General features: G+C 35.0%; 1 protein-coding gene across 3 annotated transcripts in view; it reads right to left on the bottom strand.

The window, feature by feature from the left end:
* The window catches only part of ATG5 (autophagy related 5), a 130,226-nt gene that overhangs the window by 35,009 nt on the left and 70,668 nt on the right, over nt 1-24,549 (bottom strand). For all 3 annotated transcript variants that reach the window (XM_003986419.6, XM_006931914.4, XM_019831033.3), the window contains one exon: nt 19,978-20,072. In XM_003986419.6, the coding sequence (XP_003986468.1) occupies nt 19,978-20,072 (95 nt within the window). The remainder of the gene's footprint in view (nt 1-19,977; nt 20,073-24,549) is intronic.

The raw sequence follows: 24,549 nt of genomic DNA on the forward strand, positions 1-24,549 counted from the left end.
TTTAAAACAATAAACATTTTGTTATTGAGTACACTGAAATGGTGATTTTTAAATAGGGGACTAAGAGGATCATATACATCAAAGATTAATTCCTGCATAATTTAGGTGAGTTTATCTAACTGAGAAATGGAGGTAAGGAGAGGCAAGAAGCAGTCAGCTTCAAAGAATTCACTAGCAAAAGCATCAGGATGCACTGTGGCTAACAGCAACAATCACTGTACTTACTCTGAAGCCCTCTTAGGAACCAGGCCTTAAAAAATGATAAACTTGGTTGGCCTCATGAATAGGTATCAGCCAAACTACAAAATGAGTCAGAGTGTGGATCCCAACTTAAAATACAGTGCTTAATTTAAGTAATTTTTTTACTCTTCCAAAAGCAGCATCATTGGTCCCCAGAATTAATTCTAATTAAAGGAAACCTTCCTTATTGCACAGTATAGGATTTCAATAATATTTAATGTGGGCATTGTTAAAATACTCCAAAGTAATGAAACTATTCACTTATATATAATACGGCTTAAGAAGTCACAGAAGTCTAAATTTATTTAAACTTTATAATGATAACGTGTTAGGGGGAAAGGCAAATTTGTTAGTTCTACTTCATTAAGGATTCCTCAAGCAACGTAAAAACTAAGTTCAAGTTACACTTTGATGTGAATATCCTTTTGAAAGCTACTCTACCCTGTTTTATATGAAGCATCTGTAGCTAAAATGAACACCTAGTGAAGTGTATGGATGCTGCATTACATAAGCAGACGTCAGAAATGTCCCAAGCTGATTCTAAGTTGCTTTAAACATGTACACAGAGTCAGAAATTAGCTATGGCTTACTTCTAAGAAGTAACAGATAATTACCCTCATCATGATGAAAAGGATTTTCAATGTAAGCTAATAGAGGTATTTTTCCTATAGCAAAGCTCTGCTTTTAAAAATAAACTTCAAAACTTTAATTAAAATAGGAAATGCTTTACTACATAGTAAAAACACTTCTCAGTTCAGTGAGGCAGAGAAAGGAAGGACTCTGAAAGGAGGAAAAGTAAGGACAGGACATAGAGATGAAGTAAAAGAAAAAGGAGGAAAAGAAAAGAGACAGGAAGAGTAAAAGGATAGAAAGACCTATATATGTTATATGTTATATTATATCATATTATATCATATTATATTATATTATATTATATTATATTATATTATATTATATTATATTATATGAAATATATTATTTCTCATTTGAAACTAGCAGGAGAAATTCTTTCCTTTTATATACATGAAATAACTCATGTTCCTCTTATCTATGCTTTGAAAAATCTAGACAAATAAAATGTTAAGAATCTTACTACACTGGATTTCTGAGTCCAGTTGTGAAAGCATGCTATTTCTTAAAATACGTTAATTGTCTACAGTGCAAATGTAATTTCCATTTACAACGATGTTTTAAAGACAAGTTTAATATGGTGTAAAACATGGTTAAATTAAACTCAATAGTAAGTAACACACATTAGTTTGACTCTTCAACGTTTTGTGCATATTAACTTAGCCACGTATCTCATACACAAATCACTCATTAGTGAATTCAATAATCAAGTGAAATCCTCAGAGTACTAATTCATTATCATTTCACAGCTAGTACAATTTTTATGAATTTACATTAGGTATAAAATTGTGTCACAATGTATGTATGTGGACAGATGACTTTAAATGAAAAGATCACATCCAAGGTAGATCTATGGTCTATTCAAATATGGTTTCCAAATGTACCCCAATTCTGTTGAACTCATGATCAGATACATTGTTCCACTGATAGAGACCCCCGCCTCCCACCTACCCGCCTCAAGCAATACACGAACAGTGGCACATTGAACCAGCACTGACTTCCCTTTAAATTTTTAGCCTTTTTAGAAGCAGACCTTTGAATGATACGTCCTGTTTTTTTTTTTTAATTTTTTTTTTCAACGTTTATTTATTTTTGGGACAGAGAGAGACAGAGCATGAACGGGGGAGGGACAGAGAGAGAGGGAGACACAGAACCGGAAACAGGCTCCAGGCTCTGAGCCATCAGCCCAGAGCCTGATGCGGGGCTCGAACTCCCGGACCGCGAGATCGTGACCTGGCTGAAGTCGGACACTTAACCGACTGCGCCACCCAGGCGCCCCGATACGTCCTGTTTAAGACAAGATATATTGTGTAAAATGCCCTTAAAGCATCAAATTGAGATAATACATACAACTGAATGTTTACACTAGATCATATTTCTTAACTGAGAATTAACATTCTAATTTATCACAATGAATTCTGTTAAAGGAGTAACTTGCCTAAAGATCTGAGGAGTTTCAAATACGTATACATCAATATCTCTATCTATCTAATATACACATCAGTATATCTACACAGGTTTTTCTAAATTTATATTATCTCCCTAGAACTTATTACTATAAACAATCTGCATGGATCACAAAGACTATATAATCTCCCACAAAGCCTTGAAAATTAAAAACAAAACAAAACAAAAATAAGTATGACCCAACAACTAAGATATACACCTCATTAGACTATGATACAAGGAAATGAAATGTCAAACAAAATTTGCCAGGCCCAGGGCAGACAAAAAGAACAGGATATTAGTCTTGCACTTTTTCCCCCTGGTTTTTTCTTCTAGTATTCCTAAATAATCATCCTATTTGTTACCTACTTGAAATTATTAGTCATTATTTTTAAAGTATGAGTAAACCAAAAGCAACTATCATATTTACCCAAAAGAAGGAACCACTACTAAGAATCAAAGCCTAGTAATTCTGTTCTTAACAGACAGGTGTTGTGTGTTCTGGCATGTTATATGAAAATCATTTATGAGAAGAACAGAAAAAAAATCAGAAGGTAGTTTTCACTATTGGAATAGATACATGATTAAGCAAATTTTCTTACACTGTGAAATTATCAACAGATTAAATGGCCACCGTACAGGGCATCATTTCTGGATGTTGGCACTCTCTGAGATGGAAAGAAAAGGGACAGAATGAAAAATGTGGTAGTGACACAAAGAAACTAATTTGGGTCTCAGAGATCTTTTCAAATAATAGGTTAAAGGTACATTATTCAGGACTAAGCTTAGGCTTGCAACTGCCAACACTCTTAGGCCAGCAGTAAACTGGGGAAAGATGGGAAGACAAGTGAGTCCCTAAAGCAGCAGGAAGACTCTGGCTGACGATCATAAAGTATAGGTTGTTTCTGGTATCTATTACCAGGATTGACAATTCCTCCAAGAAACTCAAACATTAACTATCATCTGAGGTGCCTTAATAAATGCATACTAATAATCAAGGAGTAAAGCTGACATAAAAATATTTTCTTAAGAGAGTTATATACAAAGACCATATTTTATGATATAAACACCACTGAACTTAGGTATGAAACAGCTCTGTTTTCATCTTAGCCAATAGTTATAACTTTTTAAGCCATCTCACATTTAACCTAAGCTTTTGCCAAATTTCAAACTCAGCACACAAACTTATTTTTACTGTATCTATTCACATTCTCAAAGAGGTATTAAAGAGAGATGAAATGATCAAAAGCAGAGAATGGGTTATATACCAATTAGATGATAATAAGGTTAATTTTTACATATGTTAGAATATTACAATAAAAACACTATGTGTCTTATGACAATCAAGAATTTCTTTGTGGAGGAAGCTAAAAAATCATTTTTGGGGAAATAATTAAGACCACCTTACACACCCATTTCTCTTTTAAAATGAGGTATTGAATATGTTGGCTTTTAAAATTATCCCATACTACTACATGCTTAAGCATGGGGAGTGAAGTTCATTCTATTCCTAAATTTGAGAGTTCAGGTTTTCATGTAATCACTAAAAATTGCCTAATTGATAATTAGAAAAAGAACATTCTATAAATAAAAGAGAAAGAAGACCACACAATTTTAGCTGTTTCAATCTCTTCACACTAAAGGATGTCATGTTTTTACTTTCTGTCCATGCATTTTCTCTAGTAGAAGAAAAAAAGGACTGTAGGCAGGAAACAACCAAAAGGGTGGGGTAATAAGAAGCCTGATATGTGTAAAAACTGGAAAACAGTCTCAAATGGAAAGTTACACTAGAACAGAGTAAGGAAATAAAAGAAATAAACTTAACATATATCAAAAGGAACAGTGATTAAAGGTACAGGCTCTGGAGCCAGGCTACCAGCTCTTCCATTTACTAAGGTGATTGACGTTAGGCAAGTTTCAATGACCCATCTTTATCTCAGTTACCTCATCTACACAACAAGGACAGTGCATATATCCTAGAGGACTGTAGAGAGAATTAAATGAATTTAAAAACGTAAAATATTTAAAATAGTATCTGGTATACAGTACTTAATAAATGTCAGCTATTAATTGTTATATTGTCTACAGTTTAATTACCAGCAGTATTTTTAATCTTGAAAATATTAAATGAAACAATGACCTAGCTTAGTGCAACAAAATAATATTGAGAAAACGTTGACTTTAATTTAATTATTAATTTAAAAATAACTTTAGGAGTTTGGGATAACAACAACTTCGCATATTTTAGTTTCTCTATGAAAAAATAAGACATATTTGCCATCAGATTATCTGTTAGAAATTAATAAAGCAAAATTTTAAAAAGCTCTAATAAATATCATTTGCTCTCTCATCCAATGCTTTAAAAATAAAACAGCAAATCATCTGCATCAGTTACTATTCCTATAAATGACAATTGTTTTAAAATACACCTACCACATAAGCTTATAATTTATAGTTGCTTTCATTTTTCAAAAATCCACAGACGAAGCAATGTAAGCCTAAAACGATCTCAAAGTAGTAGCTAGCTGATTTAGCAAAGGCAATCAAAACTTGCTGTGTTGGGCTGCCCCCTACAGGCCTCAATTCATCAATTTCTTTTAAAAGGTGTGTAAGTAAAGAATATCATCTGAGTTTTAACATTAAGAATATTAATACCAGGGGCGCCTGGGTGGCTCAGTCGGTTAAGTGTCCAACTTGGGCTCAGGTCGTGATCTCATGGTTCGTGGGTTCGAGACCCATGTTGGGCTTTGTGCTGACAGCTCAGAGCCTGGATCCTGTGTCAGATTCTGTGTGTGTGTGTGTGTGTGTGTGTGTGTGTGTGTGTGTGTGTGTCTCTTTCTGCCCTTCCCCAACCCCAATAAACAAACATAAAAGAAAGAATATTAATACTAAGCAAAGTATTATGTCCTCATTCATTCATTCTAGCAGGAAATAGTCTCTGAGAAACATCTATAAAGATACAGTGAAAAACCAAACAATTCCTTGTCCTTCAAGAATTCATAGGTTACTGCTTGCAGTTAAACTACACAGACTTCAACAGAACCACAGTGAAATACTACAAAATGGCTTAAGAAGTATCTATGCTAGGGGCGCCTGGGTGGCTCAGTTGGTTAAGCATCCGACTTCGGCTCAGGTCATGATTCGCGGTTTGTGACTTCGAGCCCCGCGTCGGGCTCGGTGCTAACAGTTCAGAGCCTGGAACTTGCTTCGAATTCTGTGTCTCCTCCTCTCTCTACCCCTCCCATGCTCATGCTCTGTCTCTGTCTCTCAATAATAAATAAACATTAAAAAATTAAAAAAAAAAGAAATATCTATGCTATATCACAATGCTGTGTATAGAAAAAGAACTAGGTTGGAAATCTAGTACTCAAGTTCTACTCCTGTCCCTGCCATCAAATATCCAGTTGAACTTTGGGGAAGAGTTTTGTGCAAGTTGTTTCTAAAATTAGAGGTTTTAATTAGATGACTCCTAAGGCTCCCTTCAGCTCTAATATTCTATAATTGTATCTGTCATAATAAGAGGTAGAAGGAAAACATTTTTAGAAGGAAATGTTTTAAAATAAAACTCAGAGAAAGAAGAAATAATTTTTATATGGTACGAAGGGTTGAAGCCTATATGGAGAAATAAAGAAAGATTTCTTGGGGGAGATGACATTTGAATTGAGTTTAGGAGCATTCTGGGAGTAAGGGCTATTCCCAGGACGAGTGAACAGTGTAAGAAAATAAAACATCAAGCATATTTTGAGGAACATGTGATACTATTTGATTAGAGTCTAGCTGTGTTTTACGAAAATCAAAGTAACAGGAACTAGAAGTTAGTGAAAATGGTCAGAAGGGGATAAATGCAAATGGTTCTAGTACATTACAATGTACAGTTCTAAGAAATGGATCAAAAGTGATTCCAAGGTATTGGTCTAGGAACTTGAATGAAAGTGGTAAAGAAATAGGGAACTGAAACAAAAAAAGAGGGTATATGAGTGTTTGGTAGTGATGAGAAATAGATTTTGGGAGCCAGATAAAGCCTCACAGAGAAGACTATGCTAAGACCAGAAATACATTAATAAATGGAATGAGCTATTTGTCCAATATGTCCTACCAATCGTAAAAATAAGAGAACATAGGAGGCATAGCAAACCATCATTGTTGCTGATAAAATAACTCACAACAGAACTAATGACCTATATCAATAACCTCTACTACTAATAACAGCAAATAATCTGTAAATTATTTATTATGTATCAAGCACAATACTGTATTTAAAATATTACATTTAATATTCACATCAGCTCTATAAGAGATTATTATCTTTATTTTACAGATGATAAAATTGAGGTCCAGAGATGTGAGATGAATGCCCCAAATCACACACACATATAAACTTAGTAAAGTTGCCTAAATGAAAACTTTTCCATCTTAACCACTTGCTATATCAATGAATGCTACAGATTTGATTCTTTCAAATTTTTCAAAGTTATGTATCAGAGAACTATGTAGGAAAAAATTTCCAAAAAAATCAAGAATGTACAACTTTACAAAAAGTAATCTTCCATAATAATTTATAGCAATATTCATGCTCTCAAACCATATACTGGGTTAAAATCTTTGTATTTAGAAATAATTACAAAGAACAGATCTCCTTTAAAAAAAAAAAAAAAAACCTCAGAAAACTCTTCAGCCTTTGCTTTCTTCAAATTTCTACAAAATCCACCTATCTAAATTTGAAGGTTAAGAATCATGAAATGGTGATGTCCTCAATAATGGTGGAATAAGAACTTCAAATACTGTTTTCTCCATAAAAGTAGTAAGAACACTGGCAAAATCTGTAAAAAAAAAAATCTATAGAACAGATCTATAACAAATAAGAGAAGGAATTAGTAATTTTAAAATATTTCCACAAAGAACACCCAGGACCATATGGCTTCACAGGAGAATTTCACCAATTATTTAAAGATTTAACACCAATCCTTCATTTTTGTCATTTCTATTTTGACACTGTATTGGGATTTCTAGCCAGGGAAATTAGGCAAGAAAAATAAATAAAAGCATTCAAATAGGAAAGGAAGAAGTAAAACTATGTTTTTTTTGTAGTGACATGATTTTCTATGAAGAAAATTCTAAGGAACCAGAAAAAAAACTAACACAGGTAATAAACAAGTTCAATGAGGTTGCAGAAAATAAAGTCAATAAACAAAAATCAATATTCTTTATATATATTAACAATGAATAATCTAAAAATGATAAAAAAAACAACTGAACCAAAAAAATACACAGGAATAAACAAATTTAACAAAAGAAGTAGGAGACTTGTATACCGTCAACTACAAACCTTGTTGAGACAAGCTGAAGACCTAAATAAATGGAAGGAGATCCTGTGTTTAAGGACTGAAAGACTTAAGATTGTTTGTTAAGATAGCAATACTACACAATTTGATCTACATATTCAATACAATTCCTATCAAAATCCTAGATGCCTTTTTTTTTTTTTGCAGAAAATGATGAGCTGATCCTAGAATTCATATGGAAATATAAAAGATCCAGGATAGCCAAAATAATCTTGAAAAAATGAACAAAGATAGAAGACTCCTATTTCTCAATTTCAAAACTTACTACAAAACTACAGAGTTCAAGACAGTGTGGTAGCGGTAGAGGCTGGACATGTAACCAGTGCAACAGAACAGAATCTAGATATAAAAACCATACATTTGTGGACAATTCATTTCCAACAAGAGTGCCAAGACAATCCAGTGAGAGGAAGATAATTCTTTTCAACAAATCACACTGAAGACCCGGAACATCCACGTACAAAAGAATGCAGGTGAGCCTCCCACCCTGTACTACGCACCCAAATTAATTCAAAATGGATCAAAGACCTAGCTGAAGGAACCAAAACTGTAACAGTTTAGAAGAAAACAGAGAAAGAAATCTTCATCACCCTATATTTAGGCAATGGTTTCTTAGATTCGACAACATAAAAGCATAAGTAATCGAAGAAAAAATGAACTGGACTTCATCAAAACAAAAACTTTCTGTGTTTCAGGGATACTGCCAAGAAAGTAAAAAGACATCCACAGAATATAAGAAAAAATCTATAAAGCATGCATCTAGTTAAGGTCTAGTATCGAGAATATAAAAAGAACTCTTATAAATCAACAATGAAAAGACAATCTAATTTAAAAATGAGGCAAGGATTTAAAGAAACATTTCTCCTAAGAAGATATACAAACGGCCAGTAAGCACAAGAAAAGATGCTCAATAAGACACTACTTGTTAGGGAAACGCAAATAAAAATTGTAAGGAAATAGCCCTTCATATCTACTTGGGATGACTGTGATCAAAGAGATGAACAGTCACAAGAGGTGCAGTGACATGCAGAAATTGAAAACCCTCACAACGTTGACAGAAATGTAAAATGGTACAGCCAATTTGGAAAACAGTTTGGCAATTCCTCAAAGGGTTAAACAGAGTTCCCACTTATTCCTCTCCTAAGTATGTACTCAGGAACTAACTGGAAATACGTCCACCCAAAAACCTATGCACAAATGTTCATGGGAACATTATTCATAATAGTCCAAAAGTAGGAACTACCCAAATGTTCATCACCTGACTGAATGGATAAACAAAATATGGTATACCACTACAGTGAAATGTTATTCAGTCATAAAAAAGGATAAGGTACATACTATAAGATGGTTGGACCCTCAAAGTATTAAGCCTGTGAAAAAAGGACACATTAAGTGATTCTATTTATATGTCCATAATAGCATTGCTAATGGGTATAGGGTTTCTTTTTGAGGTGATGAAAATATTCTGAAAACAGACAGTGGTGATGGCTGTGAAAATGAATGATAGGTCTTCAACTTCCAAGTTATTTATTATTTTATAACTGTTATCTTCACTTGGATCAGAAGTTATTTTAATGTTTGAGAGTGAGGGAGTGATCACAAGCAGGGGAGGGGTGAGAGAGAGGGGAAGACACACACACACACACACACACACACACACACACACACACACACACACAGAGACAGAGAGAGAGAGAGGGAAAGAGAAAGAGAATACCATGTAGGCTCCATGCTGTGAGCATGGAGCCCAATGCTGGGCTTGATCACATAACCCTGGGAGATCATGACCTGAGCCAAAATCAAGAGTCAACAGACTGAGCCACTCAGGTGCTCCCAAAAGTTATTTTTAAGAACTGAGCATCCATTCTGTACTTTGTCTTTCTTTACCTACAACATACAGATCCCATTTTTTAAGCACAGATACTTCAACATATATCTTAGCATGCTACTGCCACAGCTAGGATATGAATTAAGTATTAGACACTTTCCCCAAGGAATACTGTTATATAATTCTTTATATGAAAAATAACATATTAGCAACTATACATGAAGGGTATTCTGGGAGTGAGGAAGCTTAGCGTACTTCCCCTTTTCGCCTCTACTCCCAGCTCTGACTCCCACCCAATACCACAGCTCTCCTGGGCTAAAGCAGCTGCTGGGGTGAGTAGCCAGGCAGGGACTACATGGAGGGAACTATAAACCTCTGCAGTGTTCTCTCTGGGTGGACAAGAGACTATGGAGCAGTAAGCATAAAGACTCCAAAAGCTAAGGAAAAGCTGATTAAAAGGTTGGATCCTTTTTACTCTTGAGGCAGGAAAAGAAAGAGATGGCCAGGCAGAGATTTCTACCGAAAGCTCTATCAGAAACTGATACCTTGAATATTGACAGAATATCTGGGATATGAAATATAAATGTTAAACAGTATCCTTGAAAAGGCAGGCAGAACCTGCAACGGAAAATCTAGTAACAGCGTAAAAGTGAAGATACTAAACTATTCTGGCAAAAACCAGGCATTAAGAAACCCAGAAGTTAAAGTGGTAGAAAGGTCTCTGTATAGTAGAAGACTGGAGGAATACAGGGAAGAGAAATTCTAAAGGTTTCATCTTATGGAAAGGAAAAGCAGTGAGAGTGTCACAGTGAGGAAAATGGGTAGGATCTTATAATAATACGATTACGATCTTCAGGAAAGAGAAGGTCAACATTAACAGAAGTACCAAATTAAAAAGGACAAAAAGGGGAAAAAGCAGTAACTTAATTAGTCAATAATTTAGCATCCCTTTCTAATTTTAAAATCTAGAAGGAAATTAGTTTAATTTGATAAAGGCTATGTATCATTCTAAATGATGAAATATTAAAACCATATCAATGAATACCAGAAACCAAACAGAAATGTCTGCTAGGATCATTACTGTTCAATAGTATCTTGGCAATGTAATAACAGCAATGCAATAAAGCAAGAAAAATAAATGGTCAATAAAAAAATTGGTGGGAAGGTGTTTTTGTTTTTGCTTTTTTTTAGCCAGTGTAAAAAATATGTAGAAATGGAAATAAAATAAAGAAAAACAATACCTACAAAACACCTGTAAAAATATGTAGAAATGGAAATGGAATAAAAATAACACCTATAAAACACCTAAAATAAAAGAAAAAGAAAGGTATGGGGAGGGCTTATTTGAAGAAAATTTTAAAATCTACAGAGAACATAAAATCTGAATAATAAGAGAGATGTATTATGTTCCTATCTGGGAAGACTTAATAACATGAAGAGGTGAATCCTACCAAAATTAAAAATACAAATTTATGTATTTCCACTTCCAACCATACAAGATGCTATGGGAAGTTGATAAAATTATTATAAAAGTCATGTAAACAAGTTAATGACAGGGCGCCTAGGTGGCTCAGTGGGTTAAGCATCCGACTCTTGGTTTCAGCTCAGGTCATGATCTCATGGCTTTGTGGGTGGATCTCACGGCTTTAATGGATGCAGGCTGGCAGCACAGGGCCTGCTTGGGATTCTTTTTCTCTCCCTCTCTCTCTGCCCCTCTCCGACTTGTGCTATCTCTGTCTCAAAATAAATAAATAAACTTAAAAAAAAAAAAGAGGTAGTGACAGAGAATAAACATGGAAAGTATTTAAAAAAAAAAAAAAAGGTAAGGGATGAATTTCCCCAGTAGGTATCAGAAAACTAAATAAAATCAAATAAAAATAATACCAGCTTAAGAATAGACAAATATACCAATGGAACAAAACAGGGAACCCAAAAATAGATCCCAGTAGTCAAAATACTTTAATATAAAGCAGAGGTGGCATTTTTATCCAGTAGAAAAGGATAATTTATATCACTATTGCCTGTAAGTCAAATTGTGCCCTTCACCTGTTTCTGTAAATAAAGTTTTACTGGAACACAGTCATGTCCATCATCTGTAAATTGTGGCTACTTTCTAGCTACAGAGTTATACAGGTGCAACAGAGACCATCTGGCCTGCAAAGCCAAAAATATTTACTATCTGGCTCTTCAAGAAAGAAGTTTACCAAACATTATTCAATAAATGATCTTATCAATAAGTCAGCAGCTAGAAGTGGGGTGGTGGGAAAGCTGTACTTCTCTAAATCTATCTTATAAGAAAAGCTAGGTCAGAAAACAATGTATAACCTGCAGGTGTATACATACATACATATATATGTACACACATACAACATATATGTGTGTACATATAGGTATACATACATGTATGTATGTATGTATGTATGTGTATATATGTATACATATGTGTGTGTGTGTGTGTGTGTGTGTACATACACACACACATATTCTGGCTATATTTCATCTAAACATAATATCAAACACAAACAAACAAAAACCAAAAAACAAAGTAGTAAGTGCTGGTGAAGATGTAGAGAAATTGGAACCTTTGTGCACTACTGGTTGGAATGTAAAATGGTGCAGCTACTACGGAAAACAGTATGGCAGCTCCTTAAAAATTTAAAAATAGAATTAACAATATGATTCAGCAATTCTACTTCTGGGTATATACCCAAAAGAAAAGAAAGTAGAGTCTCAAAAAGATATCCGTACACCTACTGTGATGGTAAATTTTCTGTATCAACTTGGTTGGGCTGTGATGCCCAGATATTTGGTCAAATATTATTCTGGATATTTCTGTGGAGGTGTTTTTTAGATGAGATTAACATTTAAATTGGTGGACTCTGAGTAAAACAGAGTATCCCCCAAAATGTGGGTCAGTGTCACCCAATCAGTTGAAGGCCTTAATAAAACAAAGACTGACCTCCTTTGAGCAAGAAGGGATTCTGCCAGAAGACTGCCACTGGACTCAGACTGTACTTTTCCCTAAGTCTCGAGCTTGCCACCCTACTCCATCAAATTTTGGGTTCACCAACCTCGCCAGTCATGTGAAGCAATCCTTTAAAATAAACTTTTCTCTCTCCCCCCATCCAGTTGGTTCTGTTTCTCTGGAAAACCCTAACATACCCGTATTCATAGCAGTATTATTCACAACAGCCAAAAGGTGGAGGCAACTCTAGTGTCCATGAATGGATACATAAAACATGGTGTATACATGCAGGCTACAGCATGGACGAACATTGAGGACAATATGCTAAGTAATATAAGCAAGTCACACACACACAAAATACTTTATGACTTTACTTATATGAGGTACCTAGAGTAATCAAATTCATAGTTGGTGTTTAATGGGTATGGAGTTTCAGTTTTGCAACATGAAAGTGTTTTAGAGACCGTATTTAACACTACTGAAGTATATACTTAAAAATAGTTAAGACAGTAAATTTTGCATGTATTTTGCTACCATCAAAAGGTTTTTTTTTTTTTTAATTTTAAGGAAAGGTACTGAAAATAACTCTCAAAAAAAAAACTAAGTAACATATGTTCAACTGCAGAACAGAGAATACATTCTATCCTATTAAAGATATTAAATATCTTTACACAGTTCAAAATGTATTACAAATTACTCAGTGTTTCTTTTTGAAATGAAAAACAAAATTACTATTCACTTTACCACATAGTAAGTCCCTGTTTTTTTTCTCTGGCCTTTTCTGCTGCATGTTATTGCAAGGTATCAACTAAAATGGGAAACAACAAAAGAACAGAATTGCAATTTCTCACTCAAACTGCCATAACCCCAGAGAAGGAATCTGAATAAACACCACCATAATTTGCCACACATTTCTGCTGTTCTGACTTTTCAAAATGCATAAATCAGCATTTCTGAAAGCAAACAGAATCTAAAATTTTGACTCCTTCTTCAGTCCAGGAATTGCCAAGCTAAACTCTGACATCATTTAACTGATGAACAACTGCCAAAAAACAACTAAGAATCATTAATTAACCTCATTAGAAAATAAGCATCATTTATCAGCTTCATGTTTTTGTTTAAAACTAAAAATAACAGTTACGTTGCTCCTAAGAGGATTCTCTGAATTTATTTATAACTTCTATAAATAAGTTTATTTATAACTTCTATAAAGAACAAAGTAGGTGATTAGGTAAGCTTTATTGAGTAAATTTGGATATTCAAATATGGATATTACTAAAATTCTTCAGAAAATAAAAAGAAAATTCCATAATATAGTCTAACCCTTACATTTGCAGCCTTATTTTCCCCCAACTCTGTGTTCAACACCTAAAAGGTCCTCTCTGCCTACAAAGCTCTTATCATCAATCTTTGCCTTCCTTAATTCCACCCACCTGTTGATTCTCCAAGAGCTACAACACTACACCAACAAAGCCTTCTCTGCCCTCCCAAACTAGATCAAACTCTCCCTAGAGGATTGAGGCTTTTGTTGTATACCTACCTCTGCTTCCCAGCACCAATGATAGTGGTGATTTTACATTTGTTTGTATACTTACTTGATTACCTTCCACCTTTAAACTACAAGCTCTGTAAAGGGTGATGCAGGTATCCCCCATGCGTAGCACAGGGCATGGCATGCAAATATCTGTGAGTCCATGAACTTGAATGAATGAACGAATAACTGAATAAAATAAACTTTTCTTATGCAAAGTATTTTGGCAGGATAACATTTACGAATCCATTGCTTCTTGAAAAACACAACAAAACATGTCTAATTTCACTCTACAACCTAAATACCAACGCCTAAGGACTTCACCGTCACTTTACAAGTCTTTTTAACAGATATCCCCATTAATCACCATCTGTTTACGTGTGCTATTCTAAATGACACTTAGGTTACATTTCTGAAACACTTTCTGCCTTCAACCTCATCTCTAGAATACCAGCTAATACAAAGCACCTGGATTTCAGGAACACAGACCTGAAACTCACACACCAAACTAAACTGTTATGTAAATGACAGAAATGACACATGTTGGTCTATAATGGCTCTCTAGACTACTTTTGTACCTATTTTACTTGTACCGCTAAAAGTCTGTCGCTAGATTGTAGTCATTTTGAGCCCATGACAATCAAACTACAGATGAAAAACAACGGAGTTTTCCCAACAGTCTGGACAAAAGCCAGCCTTTACAGAGTATCACCAGTTAGAAGACTTCTAGGTTTCTATCAATTTATTTAGTTGTGGTGGACTTTATGTGATAATTCCATCCTGAAAATTCTGTAAGCCTCATTTTATACGTAAAATTATACTTTTTAAGTCTCACCTAGGTCTGATTTTGGCTCTTCCGTGTTTCATTTGTGTACCCCTGAGCAAGCGACTGAAAACCCCTGGGCTTCAGCTTCCTCATGTAAAATCAGATGATGATACCTACATCATATGGTGGTTCTGAGGCTTCAAAAGATGAAGTATGATTTAAGCATGCTCAGTGCCCCTTCCTTTTCACACCCCTTGCTACAGAGGAATTTTATTATTTTCTGCAAAGAAAAATATTTTAGTAAAAATGATGTCTTTCATTTATCTTAATAAACCTAGAGTTTCAGGTACTGCTTAAACTTATTACTAATTTAAGTTCTCAGTACAGAGATTTATATCTACTGTGAAAGAAATGAAAGGTTCGGACTAATCAAAACACTGCATAAGTAAAAGCTACACTTAATGGAACATCCTACCCATATGAACTAATATCAGCTGTAAAGGAGTCCGCAACAGATACCTGTATTCCCCTTGAGACTGTTCAATTAGGAAAACAGGAAGCAGAACCCATCTTCCTTTGGTCAAGGCATGAATGAGGATTCAAACATATAAAGAAATGGGAAAAGTGAGGAATGGCAAAACTAAGAATGGGCAAAACTAAGACTCCTAAATTTTTATATTCACTTACATACCTTACTCCTAAAATTTTACTCAAATTCAAATAAGAACCCAGCTGGAAAGGGGTAAGACCAACAGGAAAGTCAGCTCCTCCTATCTGAGGAGAAACTGCCAACTTGTTGGCACAGGAAAGATCAGGCAGCAAGCTCTTTCCTAACAAAGTCCCCACCTGGCAGCCACATTTCGTCAAGCAAATTTCAAGAATTCTCTAGCTTCCCACTTTCAATCTAATTATAGAACTTTATAAAACCATTTTCTCTTTCACACACACATTCTCTCTTTCTCTTCCCTCCCCCTCGCATTCTCTCTAAATCCTTCTCTAAATCCTTCTGTGTTGTGACACCACAACAAAAGGTATGAATACATCTGACAATTTTTCCCAGAACATAACATACACACGGAAAGGCACACCTCCCGCTCTGTACATCTGCACCATTATTCTAACAGTAATAACCCCACAATAAATGATGATTATATAACATACTTTCCCTATCAGAGCGTCAAGTAGTCACAGCATAGAAACTACAGTAAAGTATACAAGCCAGAACCTACCTATCCAAGTAACTGCTAAAAGGTATAAATCTCAAAATAGTTTTGAAACTCCTCTTTTGAGAATGCCTTTAGAGTTTGTGGTATATTTTATTTAACTAAACGCCACAAGTAAGATAATTTGCTAGGGTCTGGGAATGCATTATGGTATGTTACTATGGAGCTCGTGGTACAACAGAATAGCCCGAAATCAACTACTAACGACAGATGGAATGATTTAATGAATGAACAAATATTCACAAATGCCTACTACATGCCAGGCACTTTTCTAAGACCCTGGACACACAGCATGAACAAAACAACTGCCCTGCCTTCATGAAAAAGATAAACCACTTAGTATAAATTTCATTTTTAGAAGTGATTAAAAGTCATACAGTACCATAAAGGACTTCAGTCAAAGCAATCCCATAAAGGAAAGGACTATGTTTGCTATAAAAATGATAAATTTGCTCTGAAGTGAGGAGTTTAAAATGTTTTAAAAAATAAGAGTGTCACTGACAGAATTATATAAACCTGTAATATGGCTTCTTTGGAGAAAAACTTTAACCAGATATATAAATTCATTCAGTCATGCCCCTTTCATTTTATGGATGAGGAAACAAAGGCCCACCAAGGTCAGTGTCAGACCTCCCAGAATCCTGGAGGCCCTGCCTTCTAGTTCAGCGCTCTTTCTGGAAATACTTTATTTTTTAAAGAAAAGGACTTAGTTTAGCCTTTATGTCTCAAATCTTTTCGAACCTTCTGAGCTCAGTGAGGTTTACATGTAAGTCAAATTGTCAGACTATGAAACCGAAGCAGAAAGAGGCCAAAATAATTCTCTACTAAGTGAATAAAGCAAAACTGTGATCTTGATCTATCGTACACAGCTGTTTTAACCCTTCCAAAGCTTCTAGCTCTTTTCCACTGTTCTACATTTAAATCCAAAGAAAACAGCTAGCTATTTCAGTTTGGGATTATTTAACTTTTTAAAAAGTCTATTTTTCAGCTTTAAAATTATATGATCTTTGGTGCTTTTTAACACCCTATTAATTTAACACCTTAAATTAAGTAATTATAAAGCACTCACAGTATATGAAAGACTGTGCTAAATCCTAGTACACAGATTTTTTTAATCCAATCTTGCCTTCAAAGATAACACTAACATTTTGAGGGTAGTAGTGTATCCAGAATGCTAGCTAGATCAAGAACTATCTAACTTGGGCAAAGCACCTGAATCTGTCTTGGCATAGATAGAAAGGCAAGTTTCAGACTGTCAAGTCCCAGGAGGAAAGGAGTCAAGCCACCTGACCCAGTCCCATTTGTCCCCTCCCAAGCTTGGCCCTAAAGTGGGCTGCTGCTTAAAAACCACTTTTGAGGGGGGCCTGGCTGTCTTAGTCAGCAGAGCATATGACTCCTGATCTCAAGGTCGTGAGTTCAAACCCCACACTGGATGTAGCGCTTACTTAAACTTTTTTTTAAAATTTTTGAAATCCACTCAGAAAACTTAAGGATTACTCTGTTATTGTTTCTAAAATGTACTTTAACCACCAATATCCATGAAGAAGTAAAGCAGACTCCCTCTATGAGATTATGGACTACATGAATCCTACTCACTAAAAGTATTATACTTAGAGTCCATAAAATCTGGCTCCATTTTGGCTTTTCTTTATGGAAGAGCTAAAGCACATCACTCCTAAATCTAGCTCTGCAGAAGTTTCTCTTATAGAATGCCTAGGTGGTCAGTACAGAGTCATCTAACGTGAGACATTTCTTCTCTCAACATAGCTAGGCTTCCTGCCATCTTTCTTTCTCACATCATTTTATGCAACTATAGGAACTCTTCTACTTGCCCACTGTCAAACAGAACAGTGTCCAAAACTGCTACCAGCCCTCTTTTCAGCAGGTGGCTTTATTCCTTGCAACACAGAAAAGACTGAGGCTTTCCCATGTGAGCGCAATAATTTTTCTCGTTCTTTCCCTTCGCAGTTCTCTGTAAACCTCTCCTCTGCCAGGTTAACCTTTACTGTGAATACCAATCCCCAAATGCTTTGCTCCACACTTACTTTCCTTCTTATTTGATAAAAACATTCTTCAACAAAATAACCTAAAAATCTTTTCAGTCCTAGCCTTCCCATTACTTTATCCAAGTCTTTATTATACTGTGGATGATCTGTGACTTATAATTCATTGTCTTCAGCAACTGCTGAATAACACTTTAGGAAGCAGCTTTATGAAAACTACTATATTTTTACTGTGGGGAAGTTATAAAAAAACATTGCCCTACTCCTTATAAATGAAGCCACATGAGAAATTTCTTCCCTATATAATGCCCAAGAAAGTTTAGCTTTCCCTAATGACCTAGTAAGTTTTCATTTTATGTATGATGGGGAAAAAAATGTTATCACTTTTCTTTTCCCTTGTTTTGGATACAAGGACACTCAGGGTTAAATCTGCAGGTCAATTTTAATAAACTTGAGTATCTCACTCAGTCAAAGCTTATATAATCTCACACTGAGTTTCTATTTTTTATTTTCAGTGATTTTGATTTTAAATTCTTTTCTACTTTGTGATTATAAATTCTTGTACATTCCCTCAGATTTTTTTTTTTTTATGATGCATGGCTCTGACTTCAAATTCTTTTTTGTTTTGATTATATATTTGTATAAATTGCTTCGGATTCTTCACAATTCTGGATTATGCATAAATAAATAAACTATGGTATTTCCAAACCCACTGTATAATATCTGTGCTTGACAAAGACTTGTGGAATTTAAAAAAAGAAAGCAGAGATGTGTGGCTAACTAGATCATCTGGTCTTATTCCAACAGGAATTTTTCCCATTTTATTTCTATTGTACATATTACAAATCCATGATCTAAAAATAGCCTATTTGCCATTATGTTAATGAAATCAATGAAAAGAAACCTTATTTAAATTATTTCATTCTTTGAGTGTAGTGGGCTTTTACTTGCTTTCAATTAGATAATTTGTTTTCCTCTTTAATACAGTTATGTGATTGATGGCTCTTTAAATATTTAAAAAATACTACAGAAGTAACTATGGGTAAAGACTGTGGGATACTGAAAATGGCTACCAAGGGGAAGTTATGACATAATCTCTCTGAGTTTGAATGGAAATCTTGCTAGATTAGAGTCCATGTCTATGATATTATGTTCCAATTCCTATTCCCAATGACTTCTTTGTGATAGTAGGTAACTCACTTTCTGGAATACCATTCACTCAACAAATATTCACAAAGTATTTGCTATATGTAAAGCACTTACATGCTCTAAAGTACTCTACAGAAAAGGAGTTTCTTTACCTAAGAAATTGTGCTATAAGGAAAGCCTACTATCTATTTTGTTGTACAACACTAAATAAAGCCTCACTGTTAAAACAAATAGGTCGATTCTCTTTATTGGTGGTAGCTACATTTTATAAAATCACTGCAAACGCTAAATCAGCAAATATTTGAACCACTGTCCCTGGGGGAAATACAGGGTTGGGATACTGTGAGCCTCTGGTCACAACACATTCTTCAACTGATCAACACATAACCTTGTTTTATGTGTGTTTCTGTTTAAAGATGACACTTTAGCACTGCTCTTGGGAGCAATTTTAAACAAATCACCAAAAAAAGCACAAAAGCATGAAAAACATCAACTGGGAAAAGAACAGAAATAAGAAGGTATGGCATTGCTGAAAATGTGCATGCTGGGCAAACCAAATTTTTTGAAGTTCCACACATGTCCATGAGCGCACTGCTGAGTACTGACTCTGGTCACAGGTAAATTTTAGGAAGCAAGCAAATATTGCAAATAATGAGGATCAACTGTATATGAACCAAATATTTCAGCGTGGTTTCTGCTGTGATTGTCACCAAAAGATAAAGATCTGGGAAGATCGACTAATCAATACTCTTCAGTTACTGTGCCAATTTAAAGAGTTCTGGATTACACCACTTCAAGAAGTAAGGTGTCTGAGGCATTCACAAGCTGGTATCATTAAAAACACTACTTCCTACCTGATATATTCTAAAAGGGATATAACGAAATCCATTTTCTTCTGCAGGATATTCCATGAGTTTCCGGTTGATGGCCCAAAATTGATCAAATCTGTCTGTAATGATAAATTATTTATTATTAAAAATGAACATTATAACTTTAAAGCCTCACATAAAGAAACGAAAGTTATTAAAAATCCTTAGACGTTTCTGAAAAAGTTTCATTTACATATTATTTTTTCTTAAACTTCTCTTTCCATAACTAAACATAAGGCAAAATATAAAATTAATTTTGTCTACATTATTGCTTCCTCCTCCTAGATTTTTGCATAGACATTTTATCTCATAAAAGAAACCCTGAACAGGTTATGACTACTTGTGTTATCAAGGCAAAATAACATCACATAGGGATGAATGTCTAGATTCCCTTGGTCCTATTCCTACTGTCTAAACTGTTAAAGGACAACTTCAAGTGATCTAAATTTTAACCAGAACTTATTTAAAGAAACAAAGCCAAAACACCAAACACAATAAACATTAAACAGCAAAAAGACAAAAATACAGGAAAGGGTTTGAAAGAAATGTGGAACCGGTAGTTAAGAAATAACTGTCAACTGTAGCTTAATCTCAGAGTGATTAAATAATTCCTTTTTAAAATTTTCAGGCTCAATTAAAAAAAAAAACACTTTACTGAGATATAATTCACATACCATAAAATTCACCATTTTAAAGTATACAACTCAGTGGCTTTTAGTATATTCAGAGTTGAACAACCACTGTCAGTATCTAATTTCAGAACATTTTCATCCTACCAAAAAAAACCCCATACCCATTAATAGTTACCCCCTTTCCCTCTCTTCCTATCGCCTAGATATCATTAATCTTTATTCCAGACATTTCATATAAATGGAATCATACAATATGTTGACTTTTGTATCTGTTTTTTTTCTTAGCTTGTTTCCGAGGTTCAGTTATGCTATAGCATAAATGAAATTTCATTCATTTTTATGGCCAAATAGTACTTCATTGTATGGAGATCTATTTTTTGTTTTGTTTTGTTTACCCATTCATCAGTTCATGGACATTTGAGTTGTTTCCCCTTTTTTGGTTACTATGAATAATGCTACTATGCTATGAACATTCACGTACAAGCTTTTGTATTGGATGCGGATCTTCAATTTGCTTGGAAAACTGAGTTCTATGACATGCTGAGTTCTATGATAACTGTTTAACTGCTGTATGATAACAATAGTTTCAGAAACTGCCAAACTGCTTTCCAAAGACGATGCATTTTACATTCCCACCAGCAATATATGAGCGTTCCAATTTGTCCATATCCATGTCTACACCTGTTATTGCCTGGCTTTTTTATTAGAGTCACACTGGTGGGTCTGAAGTGGTATCCCCATATAGTTTTGACTTATATTCTCTAATGACTATGTTGAGCATCTTTTGTTTACTGGCCATTTACATATTTATTTTGGAGAAATGTCTATCAAATCCTTTGTCCCCTAAGTGGGTTGTCTTTTTAGTGTTGAGTTGTAAGATTTTTTTTTTTTAATGTATTCTGGATACAAGTCCCTTACTGATAAATCTACACAAATATTTTTTTCCCATTCTATGTGTTGTTTTTTAAGTAACTCCTATCGACTTACCCAGAATCCTACCTTAAAATTATTTTTTATACTCAGAAATTTATCTCAGAATCAGATCTCTGTAAAGCACATGAACAGTACAAGAATTTGGGATCAGCTTGGTATTAAAGCACATTCTCTACTACTAGACTCATCTCAATCCAATTTACTGCCAATCTGTCAATACTGTTTAGGCCATCATACTTCCGTAAGAGAATAAAGCTTAGATGCTTCTCGTATGTCTGTCCTAGAGGACTGTGACAGTCTCTAGGCCTTCTCTACTCTCATCCTCAACTCCGACCTGGGAGTTCACACCTTATCAGAACAGGAATGATAGGTAACTCAGAATCCAGTTAGTCCAGCATAATTTCACAGATGACAACGGAGGCCCAGGTTATGAGTTTCATGAAGAACCAAGACCAGATGCTCAGTCTTCTGATTCAAAGCCCACAACCATTTTAACAGTTGCAACCACAAAACTGCATTAATGCTAAGAGTAGCTCCTTTAACCACAGTCCTTTCATATATGAATGAATTATTCTTTCAATGCTTTTTTAAAAACACCTTTCTATCATCAAGTATCCAGAAAGAATGTGATAGCTAAATGAAATGATTCTTCACGCAAACCTGAAATTTTATGCACAACCTCATCATCAAGTCTCCAGCACCTGGGAAAGTGCAGGCATAACATATGCTCTTGGGTCAAAGAACGAACAAGAGAATACTATACGCATAGCCTTTTATTGAAAACATTTTGGGTTCCAATCCCAGGTATACAACCAAATAGCTAGGCGAGTAGAAACAATTGAAAATTGACTAATTCATTTATAGATGAAATAAAGAGGTTCACTTAGTTTCTGATACCTCCTCCAAAAACACAATTTTATAATTATTTGAGATGCCTTCTTTTACTGAAACAGAATTTGCTAAAAATCACAAGCAAAACTTTATGAGACAGAACTGGACTGTTTCTAACAGTGTTTTTTTAAAGCAGTGGTTCTTAACCAGGAGAGATTTTTGCTGGAGAAATTTCTGGTCGTCACAACTGTTTACGTGTGATACTAGCATTTACTGAGTAGAGAGAGGCCAGGGATGCCACTAAACACACCACAATGCACAGGACAGCCGCCCCCCCCCCCCCCCCGAGAATTATCTGACCCAAAATGTCAATAGGGCTAAAGGAAGGAAAGCAAACACAAACAGTAAAAAGTACAGACAGGTAATTTAGTAAAAAAGTTTTTACATACCTACATGGCAAAAAAAAGAAACTGGAAAAAATGAACATCATTGTACCCATTATCAACTTAATGACTCTCTGCTTCAAACTCACCCTTTCGTGGATGTCCTGCCATAATGGACACAATTGAAGTATTTCCACTCTGACAGCCACATTAAGCTTTCTCAGTAGGGTCCTAAAAGGTCACTGCCAGAGAAAGAGGTTCCTGTTTGCATAGGCACACTGAAGACCTCCAGACCCCGTGAGCCCCTGGTTTCCTCTGGAGGCCCACATGGGTGGCCTACTTGCAGCTTCCCATAGAGCTGCCACTCTGTCTGCATGCCCAGTCCACTTGCTGCTAGTGGACTGTGCTCCAGGTTGCCCTGACTTCCCAGTGACTGCAGACTAGCTCCAGTCTGGGCAAAAGAGTGAACTTCTCTACTAGTCCAGTGGACTGATCTACACCCTTTCCAACAAGTTCTAAATCCAGCCTTGGGGAAGAGGCTCTATGTAAGTGTGACTTTCCTCCCTTGGCCCTAGAGTACCATATGCAGTTTTCTTATATCTTACAGTCACTCTTTTATCAGAGTTTAATAATTCTTCATATGAAACTTACCCTGCTTAACCCTCTGTGTGGTTTCTATCTCCTGACTGGACTCAGTCTGATACAACTACGTTCAAAAGGAATAAAGACATAATGAAAGATCTGTATTAATAGTAGCTTTTAATCTTCTTATAAAACTGTTATGTTCTTACATAAAACAGGTATTTCCTCAACAATACTAAAAATATTTCAACCGAGAGTAATCTTTTATAAGCCAAAGTTATTAACAAGAAAGATACAAATAGAAGGAATTAAAAGAAAATCAGTCCTGAGACTGAGTATATAACCAATCATCATTCACACTGAATTTTGTAATATCAGTATCTCTTCCAACCCCTAGTCAATAACTACAATAAAGCTGGAGTTAGGATGCATTGCTAACTTTCTACATAATAATGAATCAAGAACATACTGACCTGTTACCAAGCAACACTTTGAATATAACTATGCCATTAGTTATTATAATTAAGTCATAAAAGTTATTTATCAGTCATGAAAACAGTACCTACAAGTTAAAGAAGCATAATGGTCTTTATTTGTTTTTTAAACGGCCCTTATAGGTAAATATACATCAATTTCAAGAACTTTCAAATTAACTCAGTTCTAATTGTAAAAGAAAACCAACAACTGCATAGTTGAAAATTAAAACTAGCAGTCACTTAGCCTATTCAAAGAACGGGAGAAGGGAAGATAACATCCTTCTTGCCAGAGCTATTAGCAATATGGTAAGTCAGTTTCTGTTTTTTAAACTTAGCTTACTCATTTAGGAGGGCTACAAAATTAAGAATCACATAACTGAAGGACTGTCTTACAGAAAGTGAATCTATTTTCTAAATAAAGACATTAAAAATAGAATTCCTCAAGATCCTGGTGGCCACCAACTTTTCTTTCTTTTTACTGAATTAAGCTTCTACATTGGTCTTAGGAATTTTTAAAAGTTCAGGAAAAACATTTTTTATTTTATTATTTTTTTAATATTTACTTATTTTTGAGAAACAGACCGCAAATGGGGAAGGGGCAGAGAGAGAGGGAGACACAGAATCCGAAACAGGCTCCAGGCTCTGAGCTGTCAGCACAGAGCCTGACACGGGGCTCAAACCCACAAACCGTGAGATCATGACCTGAGCCGAACTCAGGCT

The sequence above is a fragment of the Felis catus genome, chromosome B2 (assembly GCF_018350175.1).
Source record: "Felis catus isolate Fca126 chromosome B2, F.catus_Fca126_mat1.0, whole genome shotgun sequence".
In the NCBI taxonomy this organism is placed as follows: domain Eukaryota; kingdom Metazoa; phylum Chordata; class Mammalia; order Carnivora; family Felidae; genus Felis; species Felis catus.